Source organism: Phalacrocorax aristotelis, chromosome 1, assembly GCF_949628215.1.
Source record: "Phalacrocorax aristotelis chromosome 1, bGulAri2.1, whole genome shotgun sequence".
Lineage (NCBI taxonomy): Eukaryota > Metazoa > Chordata > Aves > Suliformes > Phalacrocoracidae > Phalacrocorax > Phalacrocorax aristotelis.
The window spans coordinates 124733783-124749014 of NC_134276.1; the positions used below are offsets into that span (position 1 = coordinate 124733783).

The 15232-nt window shown below is 40.4% G+C and overlaps 1 protein-coding gene across 1 annotated transcript in view; it reads left to right on the top strand.

Moving 5' to 3' along the window:
• ABI3BP (ABI family member 3 binding protein) overlaps nt 1-15232 on the top strand; it is a 183622-nt gene that overhangs the window by 113394 nt on the left and 54996 nt on the right. Inside the window, exons 37-39 of the mRNA XM_075105227.1 lie at nt 12366-12434; nt 14534-14581; nt 15066-15140. Coding sequence (XP_074961328.1) covers nt 12366-12434; nt 14534-14581; nt 15066-15140 — 192 coding nt within the window. The remainder of the gene's footprint in view (nt 1-12365; nt 12435-14533; nt 14582-15065; nt 15141-15232) is intronic.

Below are 15232 nucleotides of genomic sequence, written 5' to 3' on the forward strand. Positions count from 1 at the left end.
ATTTCTTTCAGCTCCTAAGGAAGCAGCACTCACACCTTCTGCGCCTAAACCTAGACCATCTGCCAGACCCAAAAGGCCACGAACTAAACCCGGTAACTAACTTCCATAGCAAACGTTTGTTACAGCGTATCGCTTAGGCAGCAGACTTGAGTTCAGATTTATTCTGTGTGAAGTTCAGCACCTAACAGTCCGAAAGATGGGCGCTGAGGGGAGCCGTGCTCTTTGAGGAATACAGTTTTTGTACCGGACCAAAAAAAATTTGAAGCAAAGCGAGAGCACTTTTAACTTTTATATCCCAAATCACCAAGTCGCATGGCCTGTCGTTGAAAGAAATTGTTTTCCTGCTTTTTCATTTCAAAATAACAAGTTTCCCCACTCAGTTCAGCACAGGGTCGGGAAAATGCAAATTCCCCTGCTTTGCTGATGGTCATAGCACCTTAAATAGAACCATAGGGTTTGTGTTGATTCAGTGACTGTTAATGCATGCGCAGACTTAACTGAAACTGTGGAAGTCAGAGCAAAATTCTGCTCTGGAATTTAGTGAAGGCGTATTTTATGGTGGCAAATGAAATTGCACCTCCACACCGGGGTTGAATTTGGTCTGTGACATAAGTCAGAGGATGAAAGGCACCTGGCATTTTCTGAAGAATAAGTGACTACAGTTCCAGAAATATTACTAGTGCTACATGGGCGTTGTGGTTTAAGCCCAGCCGGCAAGTCAGCACCACACAGCCGCTCGCTTGCTCCCCCCCGGTGGGCTGGGAGAGACGATGATCGGAAGAGTAAAAGCGCAGAAACTCGTGGGCTGAGACAAAGACAGTTTAATAGGTAAAGCAAAAGCCGCGCATGCAAGCAAAGCAAACCAAGGAGTTCATCCGCTCCTGCCCATGGGCAGGCAGGTGTCTTTTTCCTTTTTTGCTTTTTGATCAAACAAATAGATCCCTGTACTCATTTTTGTCTGATTTGGGACTAAGGGAGATGAATTTGCCTCCTGTAGGGGTCCAGGTACTGGACCAGCAAATGTTATGGTGTACATTACTAGAGCCCTAAAATGTTTCTGTTCTCACACCTTACAAACAGACAGGTCAGTAAGAAGCAGGAGTTGCCTTTGATGTCTTATACGTGTCTTACCGTCAACTGCAGGCTCTGATTTAAGAGTTTTCCGCAAGGTTTTGGCATTTAGCAGTTTCCTCTTTGGTATAGGTTCTCTGGTATTTGTTATGGGCTGCAGTCTTCTCTTCAGTCAAAGCCCTCACCTGTCCTTTCTTGCTCTTCTCCCGTGACGTAAAAGCAATGCATTTGTTGATTGAATCAAACAACGGATTGAAAATGTCATGAGAACGTAAATACGGGGAAGGAGCCTTGGACGGTGGCTCTCGCACAAGGCCGTGAGCATGCGGTGTGTAGATTCATAGGAGACAAAACTAGGAGGAGTGTAGGGTGTTATGCATAAGAGTAGGCCTTAGCTGTACGCTTGTCTCGTTTAAAACCAGACCAGCCAACCCCCTGAACTATTGGAACGATAACGCTTTTGGCTTACTGCTGACCCATCTACTGATCTGATTGATTACACCTGAATTTTTCTTTTCTAGCCCCTAAACCACCACTTTTGGAGCCCAAAACTTCTCAGACTGTTGAACAACCAAAGCCAACACTAGGTAATGCGTGTTTCTGTAGCTGCTGGTCGCTCTCCTCTGCGGTCCACACCACAGTTTGTTACTTTATCTCATACTGTATTTCATCCATTTATCTGAGAGGGGAAAAAAGTTAGGAAACAAGCATTCAGAAACCCGTTTTTCTAGGCTTGGGAGAAAAAGAAAGACGGGGGTGGGGGTTGGGGGTGGGGGTTGTGTTTCTCACGGTTTTACTAGTTCTGTAGTACGGTAAAATTTGGGCGATTGGGATTTGTCTTCCATTTTGTTGGGAGTTTTTCTACACCAACACACTTTAGCCTCAGGAAATCGTCAGAAACCCTTTGGAAATCCTGTTGGAAGGCCAGGTGCAAGGCTAGTATTGTGGACGTGTATCCCAGAACCCTCAGGGAAGGAAGGACTCCTGTGGCACTAGGTGGACACGTTAATTCTACAGTTCTTTTATGAATCCTTCTGAATGCCATTTTGGCTTGACAAACGCTTCTCAGTCACGTCACGTGTCTTGTTCTCCTCTGTCCTCTCTATAAATGCCATCTGCTTTTCCACTGTGTCTATTGCTGTGAAACTTCTTCTGGGAAAGCAGTCTCATAGCACTGCTTCATAAAAATGCAGAAGATTACTGGCCATACTACTTGAAACTCACTTTAAGCTTTATCTGAGGTCGCATCTAGCTAAACAGAGTTTCAGGCCTTGCACGTTCGGGGGGGGAGATGGTTTCTAGGCCTGGCGGCTCCTGATTTTTACCATTTAGATGACGCGACTTCTGGTTCATTAACCAAATTCGGTGACTACAGTTACAAAGCAGTTCCCTTTTTCATTACTGATTCCATGGTTTTCCAGCTCCCTACCAGTAATTTCTTTACAGTGTTGTAAAATTGAGGACGTTTCTGCATATTTTGTCCACGTATGTCTTTTGATGGCTTAAAATGGCCCTGGTGTTCAGAAGGACGAACAGCATTATTGTTTTACCTCGTCGGTACCTCGCAGAAATGAACGTGCTAACTGAACGAGAGGAGCTTTGTGATGTGATTGTAAGCTGCAATTACATGTTGTAAAGTTCCCTACGGACTTTCACAGCGAAGAACAAGCAGGGATTTTGCCAGGGTAGCGAAGTCTTCTGGTAGCGAAGATTTCTGAGAAGCCGCCTTAGCAAATCCGATTTTGCCACTTGCTTTTCTTCCCGGTAGCCGTTGGCTGCTTCGTTTCAGGCTTGAAGAATGTGATTTTTCTGTGAAACAGTGGAAAGGACAATCTTATAATCCAGTATATTTCTTTCAGCTCCTAAGGAAGCAGCACTCACACCTTCTGCGCCTAAACCTAGACCATCTGCCAGACCCAAAAGGCCACGAACTAAACCCGGTAACTAACTTCCATAGCAAACGTTTGTTACAGCGTATCGCTTAGGCAGCAGACTTGAGTTCAGATTTATTCTGTGTGAAGTTCAGCACCTAACAGTCCGAAAGATGGGCGCTGAGGGGAGCCGTGCTCTTTGAGGAATACGGTTTTTGTACCGGACCAAAAAAAATTTGAAGCAAAGCGAGAGCACTTTTAACTTTTATATCCCAAATCACCAAGTCGCATGGCCTGTCGTTGAAAGAAATTGTTTTCCTGCTTTTTCATTTCAAAATAACAAGTTTCCCCACTCAGTTCAGCACAGGGTCGGGAAAATGCAAATTCCCCTGCTTTGCTGATGGTCATAGCACCTTAAATAGAACCATAGGGTTTGTGTTGATTCAGTGATTGTTAATGCATGCGCAGACTTAACTGAAACTGTGGAAGTCAGAGCAAAATTCTGCTCTGGAATTTAGTGAAGGCGTATTTTATGGTGGCAAATGAAATTGCACCTCCACACCGGGGTTGAATTTGGTCTGTGACATAAGTCAGAGGATGAAAGGCACCTGGCATTTTCTGAAGAATAAGTGACTACAGTTCCAGAAATATTACTAGTGCTACATGGGCGTTGTGGTTTAAGCCCAGCCGGCAAGTCAGCACCACACAGCCGCTCGCTTGCTCCCCCCCGGTGGGCTGGGAGAGACGATGATCGGAAGAGTAAAAGCGCAGAAACTCGTGGGCTGAGACAAAGACAGTTTAATAGGTAAAGCAAAAGCCGCGCATGCAAGCAAAGCAAACCAAGGAGTTCATCCGCTCCTGCCCATGGGCAGGCAGGTGTCTTTTTCCTTTTTTGCTTTTTGATCAAACAAATAGATCCCTGTACTCATTTTTGTCTGATTTGGGACTAAGGGAGATGAATTTGCCTCCTGTAGGGGTCCAGGTACTGGACCAGCAAATGTTATGGTGTACATTACTAGAGCCCTAAAATGTTTCTGTTCTCACACCTTACAAACAGACAGGTCAGTAAGAAGCAGGAGTTGCCTTTGATGTCTTATACGTGTCTTACCGTCAACTGCAGGCTCTGATTTAAGAGTTTTCCGCAAGGTTTTGGCATTTAGCAGTTTCCTCTTTGGTATAGGTTCTCTGGTATTTGTTATGGGCTGCAGTCTTCTCTTCAGTCAAAGCCCTCACCTGTCCTTTCTTGCTCTTCTCCCGTGACGTAAAAGCAATGCATTTGTTGATTGAATCAAACAACGGATTGAAAATGTCATGAGAACGTAAATACGGGGAAGGAGCCTTGGACGGTGGCTCTCGCACAAGGCCGTGAGCATGCGGTGTGTAGATTCATAGGAGACAAAACTAGGAGGAGTGTAGGGTGTTATGCATAAGAGTAGGCCTTAGCTGTACGCTTGTCTCGTTTAAAACCAGACCAGCCAACCCCCTGAACTATTGGAACGATAACGCTTTTGGCTTACTGCTGACCCATCTACTGATCTGATTGATTACACCTGAATTTTTCTTTTCTAGCCCCTAAACCACCACTTTTGGAGCCCAAAACTTCTCAGACTGTTGAACAACCAAAGCCAACACTAGGTAATGCGTGTTTCTGTAGCTGCTGGTCGCTCTCCTCTGCGGTCCACACCACAGTTTGTTACTTTATCTCATACTGTATTTCATCCATTTATCTGAGAGGGGAAAAAAGTTAGGAAACAAGCATTCAGAAACCCGTTTTTCTAGGCTTGGGAGAAAAAGAAAGACGGGGGTGGGGGTTGGGGGTGGGGGTTGTGTTTCTCACGGTTTTACTAGTTCTGTAGTACGGTAAAATTTGGGCGATTGGGATTTGTCTTCCATTTTGTTGGGAGTTTTTCTACACCAACACACTTTAGCCTCAGGAAATCGTCAGAAACCCTTTGGAAATCCTGTTGGAAGGCCAGGTGCAAGGCTAGTATTGTGGACGTGTATCCCAGAACCCTCAGGGAAGGAAGGACTCCTGTGGCACTAGGTGGACACGTTAATTCTACAGTTCTTTTATGAATCCTTCTGAATGCCATTTTGGCTTGACAAACGCTTCTCAGTCACGTCACGTGTCTTGTTCTCCTCTGTCCTCTCTATAAATGCCATCTGCTTTTCCACTGTGTCTATTGCTGTGAAACTTCTTCTGGGAAAGCAGTCTCATAGCACTGCTTTATAAAAATGCAGAAGATTACTGGCCATACTACTTGAAACTCACTTTAAGCTTTATCTGAGGTCGCATCTAGCTAAACAGAGTTTCAGGCCTTGCACGTTCGGGGGGGGAGATGGTTTCTAGGCCTGGCGGCTCCTGATTTTTACCATTTAGATGACGCGACTTCTGGTTCATTAACCAAATTCGGTGACTACAGTTACAAAGCAGTTCCCTTTTTCATTACTGATTCCATGGTTTTCCAGCTCCCTACCAGTAATTTCTTTACAGTGTTGTAAAATTGAGGACGTTTCTGCATATTTTGTCCACGTATGTCTTTTGATGGCTTAAAATGGCCCTGGTGTTCAGAAGGACGAACAGCATTATTGTTTTACCTCGTCGGTACCTCGCAGAAATGAACGTGCTAACTGAACGAGAGGAGCTTTGTGATGTGATTGTAAGCTGCAATTACATGTTGTAAAGTTCCCTACGGACTTTCACAGCGAAGAACAAGCAGGGATTTTGCCAGGGTAGCGAAGTCTTCTGGTAGCGAAGATTTCTGAGAAGCCGCCTTAGCAAATCCGATTTTGCCACTTGCTTTTCTTCCCGGTAGCCGTTGGCTGCTTCGTTTCAGGCTTGAAGAATGTGATTTTTCTGTGAAACAGTGGAAAGGACAATCTTATAATCCAGTATATTTCTTTCAGCTCCTAAGGAAGCAGCACTCACACCTTCTGCGCCTAAACCTAGACCATCTGCCAGACCCAAAAGGCCACGAACTAAACCCGGTAACTAACTTCCATAGCAAACGTTTGTTACAGCGTATCGCTTAGGCAGCAGACTTGAGTTCAGATTTATTCTGTGTGAAGTTCAGCACCTAACAGTCCGAAAGATGGGCGCTGAGGGGAGCCGTGCTCTTTGAGGAATACGGTTTTTGTACCGGACCAAAAAAAATTTGAAGCAAAGCGAGAGCACTTTTAACTTTTATATCCCAAATCACCAAGTCGCATGGCCTGTCGTTGAAAGAAATTGTTTTCCTGCTTTTTCATTTCAAAATAACAAGTTTCCCCACTCAGTTCAGCACAGGGTCGGGAAAATGCAAATTCCCCTGCTTTGCTGATGGTCATAGCACCTTAAATAGAACCATAGGGTTTGTGTTGATTCAGTGATTGTTAATGCATGCGCAGACTTAACTGAAACTGTGGAAGTCAGAGCAAAATTCTGCTCTGGAATTTAGTGAAGGCGTATTTTATGGTGGCAAATGAAATTGCACCTCCACACCGGGGTTGAATTTGGTCTGTGACATAAGTCAGAGGATGAAAGGCACCTGGCATTTTCTGAAGAATAAGTGACTACAGTTCCAGAAATATTACTAGTGCTACATGGGCGTTGTGGTTTAAGCCCAGCCGGCAAGTCAGCACCACACAGCCGCTCGCTTGCTCCCCCCCGGTGGGCTGGGAGAGACGATGATCGGAAGAGTAAAAGCGCAGAAACTCGTGGGCTGAGACAAAGACAGTTTAATAGGTAAAGCAAAAGCCGCGCATGCAAGCAAAGCAAACCAAGGAGTTCATCCGCTCCTGCCCATGGGCAGGCAGGTGTCTTTTTCCTTTTTTGCTTTTTGATCAAACAAATAGATCCCTGTACTCATTTTTGTCTGATTTGGGACTAAGGGAGATGAATTTGCCTCCTGTAGGGGTCCAGGTACTGGACCAGCAAATGTTATGGTGTACATTACTAGAGCCCTAAAATGTTTCTGTTCTCACACCTTACAAACAGACAGGTCAGTAAGAAGCAGGAGTTGCCTTTGATGTCTTATACGTGTCTTACCGTCAACTGCAGGCTCTGATTTAAGAGTTTTCCGCAAGGTTTTGGCATTTAGCAGTTTCCTCTTTGGTATAGGTTCTCTGGTATTTGTTATGGGCTGCAGTCTTCTCTTCAGTCAAAGCCCTCACCTGTCCTTTCTTGCTCTTCTCCCGTGACGTAAAAGCAATGCATTTGTTGATTGAATCAAACAACGGATTGAAAATGTCATGAGAACGTAAATACGGGGAAGGAGCCTTGGACGGTGGCTCTCGCACAAGGCCGTGAGCATGCGGTGTGTAGATTCATAGGAGACAAAACTAGGAGGAGTGTAGGGTGTTATGCATAAGAGTAGGCCTTAGCTGTACGCTTGTCTCGTTTAAAACCAGACCAGCCAACCCCCTGAACTATTGGAACGATAACGCTTTTGGCTTACTGCTGACCCATCTACTGATCTGATTGATTACACCTGAATTTTTCTTTTCTAGCCCCTAAACCACCACTTTTGGAGCCCAAAACTTCTCAGACTGTTGAACAACCAAAGCCAACACTAGGTAATGCGTGTTTCTGTAGCTGCTGGTCGCTCTCCTCTGCGGTCCACACCACAGTTTGTTACTTTATCTCATACTGTATTTCATCCATTTATCTGAGAGGGGAAAAAAGTTAGGAAACAAGCATTCAGAAACCCGTTTTTCTAGGCTTGGGAGAAAAAGAAAGACGGGGGTGGGGGTTGGGGGTGGGGGTTGTGTTTCTCACGGTTTTACTAGTTCTGTAGTACGGTAAAATTTGGGCGATTGGGATTTGTCTTCCATTTTGTTGGGAGTTTTTCTACACCAACACACTTTAGCCTCAGGAAATCGTCAGAAACCCTTTGGAAATCCTGTTGGAAGGCCAGGTGCAAGGCTAGTATTGTGGACGTGTATCCCAGAACCCTCAGGGAAGGAAGGACTCCTGTGGCACTAGGTTTGTGTTGATTCAGTGATCAATGTTTTTAGCCCTAATCCAAAACATAGCTCAGTACTAGCTTCTATGAAGGTAATTAACTGCATCCTAGTGAAAACCAGCACAATGGTTTATAATGAATGTACAAAGCTTAAAATTGCCTAATTAGGTATTGTAAGAATACATTTCTTTATTCTGGAGTAGATCCAGCAATATTATTAACTTTTTTCCAGATTCTCTCTGAATTCTTTTTTTGCTCATAGAAATATTTACTCTCTTCAGACCAAATAATTCCTTGTGAAGCTTGTTTAACCAGATGGTGTTTTTACTTGGAACTGTCTCAAAATAGCATGCATAATTAGTTTTTCTGTGGTGATTACTGCTCCCACAATAAATTTGAGTGTAGGAAATCCAGTATTAAAATACTAGAATAAATATATTTGTTTCTTCTGTAGGTGCCTATGTGTGAATATAGATTAGAATCCTGCATGTTCTTTTTTGAAACTACAGAGTATTAAACCAACTCATTTGGGAACTGTTGCATAAAATTGTTTTACACCCTTGGACTGCCAAGATCAATACTTTATATTGATCTTTCCACAATGAATGGCTATATAAGAAGTTTCTATGTAACTACAGAGAAGGCAGCATGATTCAGTATTTGTATGCATGCCTCTTGTTCATCCTTTCCTTCTTAGTGGTTTCAGTGATGGATCAGATGGAATCCTAAGAAACACTTCTTAATCATAATTAAGCTTGTAATAGTCTTCCTGTAAGTAAGGTTTGTGAATTTTTCATTTGTTCTGATGGGACAAATGATATTCTTGTTCATAAGTTATTATTTGAGGAATAAAATATGCAGTGCATGGGGATAACTTGGCTTTTGGGTAGGTGGCAAAATGGTCAAAGAGCAGGATCTCCTCTGTATTCAGCATCCCTTGGGAGTTCAGCTTAAGTTAGAAATTGGAGCCATGACAGTGGTTGTCACTTTTTCTTAATAATAAATCAAAATAATGAAGAATATGTGTCAAGTTCATACTTGATCACTGACTTAGAATGACCCACTTTGAGTGAAACAGCATTCCTGAAAGTTAATTTTGGGTCTTATAGTTAATAATACTTTTGTACTGTTTCTGGTGAAGTATTTCTCATTTTGCAGTGGAGCAAGAAACTTCATTTAAAAAATAAAACAAAACAACACATAAAAAATTTTGTTTTTCTGACCAACAAACTCTATGACTGAAAGTTTGCAGCTTCATTCTTTTTCTAGATATGTGGGTCATTGAATCTGTTGCCTGCATGAAAAATAAGTTCTTGTTGCCAATGTGATCGTGCTCAACCATTGTGCTCAGTTGTATTATTGATAGCATTAGTCTCCCTGTCTAAACAAAGTAAGTTGTCCATGTTTCGGGAAGGGAATTTATAATTAATTTTCCACCATGCATCCAACTGCACTGCAACATTTTGTTTCCAGAAAAGTGCAAGAATAGATTTTTATAATAACCCTCTGTTGTGTCCCTGTAGATGTGTTACAAATCTGCACTCTCTTGTGCCTCTAGTACAAAATGCTTATTCTTCATATGCATGCGTGCATTTCCACTTAGGTGATGTGAGACTTTTGCAAGACAGCTGCTGAACTGTTTTGACAACAAATGGGCAGAACTTATCTGTTCTAGAGGAGGATCTCAACTGCCTACTATTTTTAGATTTCCATAGTCTCAACACAGTACTGAAGTTAAGATAAAGTTAGATAGATTGATACATACATGTAATTGTTCCTTTTACAGTCTCTCCCTTGCCAGGACTATGAGGGTGCTGGAAGGACTTCTAAACATGCATCTGGTATAGTCATACCAGACAACCATGCCCTCTCAGCCTATGAAAACTCTGCTTGATAACTTGGTGCATGTCTTTCTTGCTCTTTTCTGTCCTTCAAAGTCTCAGGTTACCTGCCTGCTCAGTGCTTACTGTCCAATAATCTGATAAATTGTTCAATAATATCAAGAGTAACTTTTATATCAAAGTCTTCTTCCATTGTCTGGGAGTTTTATTTAGATGCCTTGCTTTCAGAAAGGTCAGAGGAAATGAAAGGCATTTTATTTCCTCCCAGTCTTTTCTCCTCTCATAATCCTTCTGAGGAATCTGTCTCGCAGCTCAACCTTTTCTATCTAGAAAAGTCTATGTGAAATGTGAATTATATGTCCATTAATGAACTTCTTTAAAATGGGCTGAGAAGAAATCATTACCAGAGACTTTCAAAATCTCTTTAGGGTTGGAGGAGGACAGCATCATTGAATTTTATGTTTGAAAAATACCCAAAGAAATGAAAAAGTAAAATCAAATCTGAGTGATTTAAGTTTCATCTGTAAAACATGGTGCAACGAATACACGGCCCTAGGTTAGTTCTGGAAGAATATGCAAAGTACCTAACTTGTAGGTTAGTATGCTTCTTATTGGATTTCCTTGCTTTGATTTAGAGCAGAGTGTCCTGCTGAGGCACAGATATGTTATGCAGTAGTCAGTGCTGCCAGGCATAGAAAAGTAGTCTTCAGTTGTTAAATAGGTAAGAATTCCCTGCTGATCTTTGTCATGACAGAGCAGTACTTCCACATGTGGCAGTTCAGAGAAGAACTTGGCAAGGAACAAAGAGATCCTACTAGTGAATGATTTTTCCATAGTTGCTTCTGTGTATTCTCATTCTTCACCTTTTGACCCCAACTAGTACCGGAGCCCTCTGGTTGGGAGCAAGAACCCATTGCATTGGCTAGGTTAGATTTTTTTTTTCTTTTTAAAAAAATAGTGCGGTCACTTCACATGAGCCACTTCATGCATTATCATTTTCAGTGACATGGCTTTAAAGGGGATTGTCTTGAGGAGACACCCAACGGATGTTATTTTAGAGATCAGATTCCCAGAGAACATAAGAAAACTTCATAATTGCTCTCTTTCAACTTTTCAGTTCCCAATAAAGCTTGTCCTTCCAAACCTAAAGTCGTTTTGCATCAAGAATCACCTGTGACAATGCTGGGTAATTGCTATGTCCTTTTATAGAATCAAAGAATTGTTGAGGTTGGAAGGGACCTCTGGAGTTCATCTGGTCCAACCCTCTGCTCAGTCAGGGCCACGTAGACCTGGTTGCCCAGGACCATGTCCAGACAATTTTTTAGTATCTCCAGGGATTGAGAATCCACAACCTCCCTGGGCAACCAGTTTACTTAATTGCCCAAATTATTTGTCCTGAAGACATTTTACAGTATTTTGCTTTCTTAGTGTAGTCGCAATAGTATTAAGTACATCAATCATTAAGTGTAAAAAATGCCAGTAAATAAATGAGGGAAGATTCAAAATTCTGAATGAAACATGTCAGTTCCTTTATTCAGTCTTTTAAACTGAAACAAAGTCCCTCTAACTATAATCCCCCCATCATAAACCTTCATGCAAGGAAACAGAGTGTTTTAAATTAACAGAGTAATTTTATATCTAAACTGATCAAGTTTTCAAAGGTTTAGGTCTCAGATTTTATTGTATTCAAAAGTTTTAAGATAACTTCCTCAAAATTAATGTACTTGTGAGTCTTAAAATGTTTGTGAACTTCAACATAACAATTTGTCAGTATGTCCAAAAATAAAGTTTGAGGCACATTGTACAATATTCATCAATCATTTTTTATTTCCTAATTAAAATCTGTATCATGATAAAGATAGAGAGAGCACCAGGAGGTATAGGTAATAAAACATAGGCTGAGAAGCATCAAAGCAGAGTAAACTAGGGAAGTAAAGTTCAAAGGTCTGGATGAGCACATTGATTATTTAATGATTGTAGATTTATTTAGGATTGAAAATGGACTCCGATTGTAAAGTCATGCTAATACGAAACAATTCTACCAACTTTGTCTTCAAAGTTCTTTATACTTTTCAGAGTCTTTGGAGTTCTTTCCTTTCAAAGCTAATTAATTACTCTGGAAAGAGATTAGAAGCTTTTAACTTGATTATCTAATATAGCACTAGATAACCTACTGGGATTTTCAACCTTACTTTCTGTGACTTTGCAGTTTTTACACCTGACATCTTTGATATTTAATCTTTGCATTACTGTGGAAGAAACTCAGGAAAATTAACAGAAAGATTTCCCAAAGAAAAAAAGTTTCTCTGGAACTCTTTCTTTTCAGTGGTCTACAGCAATAAAGAGAAAAAAAAATGCCAGGAAAATGGGAAGATGAAGACTCAGAGAGCTCCCCTGCCAGTGGTGTTCCTGTAGCATAAATGCACCTTTTATTTTCAAAGAACAGCAAAAGCTGCACAGGGTAGTTACTGTTGCTTAAGAACATCCAGTAAATTTACTACTTACTCAGTGTTTCCATTTGAATAGTGGGGAGGAGGCACATTTTAACTGGGAAGCAAGAGCAGCTGAGCCATATCAGAAGCTGAGAAATTGATATAGATGCACCTGTATTTCTCTCAAGAAAATTCTCTTTATTCCAGCAGCAACCATTCCTGTGTCAGTCACTACTAGGAGTCCCTACACATATGAACATCCAAAGACGGCAGAGGGTAATGATTACAAATCATCTTTAGTCATTCTTTTCATTGGTCTGATAATATGTGCAGTTGAAAACACCATTTCCTGTAAGCTTCTTGCCTTTTCATATGTAGTCCAAACCCCACAAATGGAAATACAGTCTTGGTGCTTTATTATTTCTCCATGTTTCTAGTGTAGAGATATTGTCTTCTAGAAGACAGGATATCACTTCAAAGGTATCTGATTAGAAGTTTCAATTACATTAGAAAAAGAAAGAATAATAATCATTGCAATAATAAAGATTTTATTAAATACAAAAATAATATACTTAATCTAAAAATCACATTTAAAAACTCAAACTGCTGAACAGTTTCTGCAGAAGCGGGAGTTCTTTGTTGCACATAACTGAGCATTGCTTGATAATTTCTTGGTTTTACAGAAAATATTGCATCTTTTCAAGTAATCCATGGAAACTTGTGTTCAGTTTAAGAAAATAAAGTAATTCTAGTTTTACAGAGGAGGAAAGTTTATATAAAGTAATACATGATAATTGCCTTTTTTGGTATGGGAATATATATTTAGTGATGTGCTTAATAAATATGTTTTTAATGTAGACTAAGAACAAAGGTGTCCTTTGCAGTGAGCCTTCAAATGCTAAAGGAAGATTTGTGTCACCGTATGCATTTACACTTTCCAGATTGTATTCTGAGAAGCACTTTATCATATTTTCAGAGGTATAGCTTTGCTCTTTAAAACCTGGATGAAGCCAACTACACATATAATACTTTACTGGGCAAGGATGGCTTTTAGTCTGTTCTTAAATGATTTTATTAAATAAAAATAAATTTGTTTAATTAGCAACAAATCACTTAGATTCACTGTTTCCAACTGCAACAAGTTCTACTTCATAAAGTACTCTCAAAACTCTTCTAACAACCTGGATTTGCCAAGGTCGACATTGGATAACAATGTTTCCTAAGTATCGTTTCTTAGCTCTCTCTTCTTTGGCTTTTGGCTAAACTCTCAGAATCTAATTTTGCTGCAGAAGAACATCCAATTCTTTGATTATACCTTTCTTCACAGGCTCTGTCTGCTTGTCTTGCCCATATACTATTTCATGCATTGAACCCATAGCACCATTTTTTAATGTGCTTATTCATTGATACAAACTGAAGGTCATTTCCTATACTTCAATTCTTCATTGCTGTATGTGAATATGATTCTTCTATGGGACACCATTTCCTTTCAGCTTAAATACTGGTTTTTGCAAACCAAATTTTTTCCAGTACCCGAAATCACAGTCCACACATTTGAAGCCCAAATCATCTGCTACAACCAAAACACTTCAAGCCGAACCTGATAGGGCAGTTCTTTTGAAATTGTGTACTTTGAGGCTTGCTACTAGCACAGAAAGTAAAAAAGTGAAAAACTTCAACTTTTCTTTCTTGGAGGAGGGAAGAAAGTTGTTGTTCATTATTTTGGGATAATGTTTATACAAAGAGAAACCAAATTGCTTCAGAAAGCAAGATTCTGCCATTTGTAATTTAGGGTTGTGATTTTTTTTTTCTTCCCCCCCCCCCCCCCCAATTTGGCATAGTTTGTGAGGAGGAAAAGGACATGATGTATTGGATTTATGATCCAAATTATAAGAGGATATAATAAGAAAACACTAAGAGGCTATATAGCTGTACCAATAGCAGCCTATTAGTCCTCTGCTTGACTGCTCATCTTAGAGGAAAAATTCAAATGTTTTGTCATGGTCAGCATTCCACTTTCAAGTAGTAGCACACTTCACTTTGGGGATACCTGGTATTTTTGTATATCAAGAGTCCCTCGCTGCCTCTGAGTTAAGCTGTGTAATCTCTTCCCTTACTTGTTCTAGGATTTACTGATTTCTATTAACATATTTTTGCTTCCATTGCCATCAACTTTGTGCAATTATATTTTTCTTACTGAACCTGTATTATTAGAGGAAGTTTAATTGTCCATGGTTTTAAAAAGTAAAATTAATTTGAATATCTGCATTACTGTAGTGTAGTCTTAGCACCTGCTTTTATACTTACAAGTGGAGCAATTTTAAGTTTTTTGGAGTATGTTCCATACTTACCCTGTCACACTGTTTCTGTTGCAGTCCTGGAACCCGTTACACATAGAATTGAACCACCAAGGTCAACGATAGGTAATGATATTTCCTTAGCAAGCTGTTGTGTTTGCCTTTTTCATCACAGAAAGCATCACTGAAGTTAATCACCTTATGCCTTAGGATTGTTTCATTACACTTCATTTTTCTTCTAGGTAATTCTCTTGCTTGGCATCCATGACAGTTGGGTATAGTGCTCTCTCCACAGTTGGAACGTGTCTTTTTTTTAAGAAAATGATGCTGGCAGCTCTGAATTCCCTTTCTCGTAGTTATGCTTGCCTGTGCTTGTTCTAGTTTTTATTTAAAAAAACAAAACCTGAGCTTCAAAAATTACTAAAATTCCACTCTTTTCATGTTGTAAACATACAGAGAGTATTACCTGACTTTCTTTCCTACTTCTGTACAGAGACTTTTTTTTCCTCTGTTGCAGGGGTGAGGTTTCTGTGTTTCTGTGTTCAACTTGATATCAGACACTAACTGCTGTGCAATTTAACCAACTTATTACCCACATTTTCTCTTCCAGCTCCAAAGAAGACTCAACATATTCCTTCTAAACCTAAAACTTCACCCAAAGCTCATATCCCACAGGCCAAGGATGGTAAACTGCTTTGTGTGATTATTTCTAATACAGTTTATATTGGATTGAAACATACTTCTGAGCAGCTAGTTCATTATCTGAGCCAATTAAAA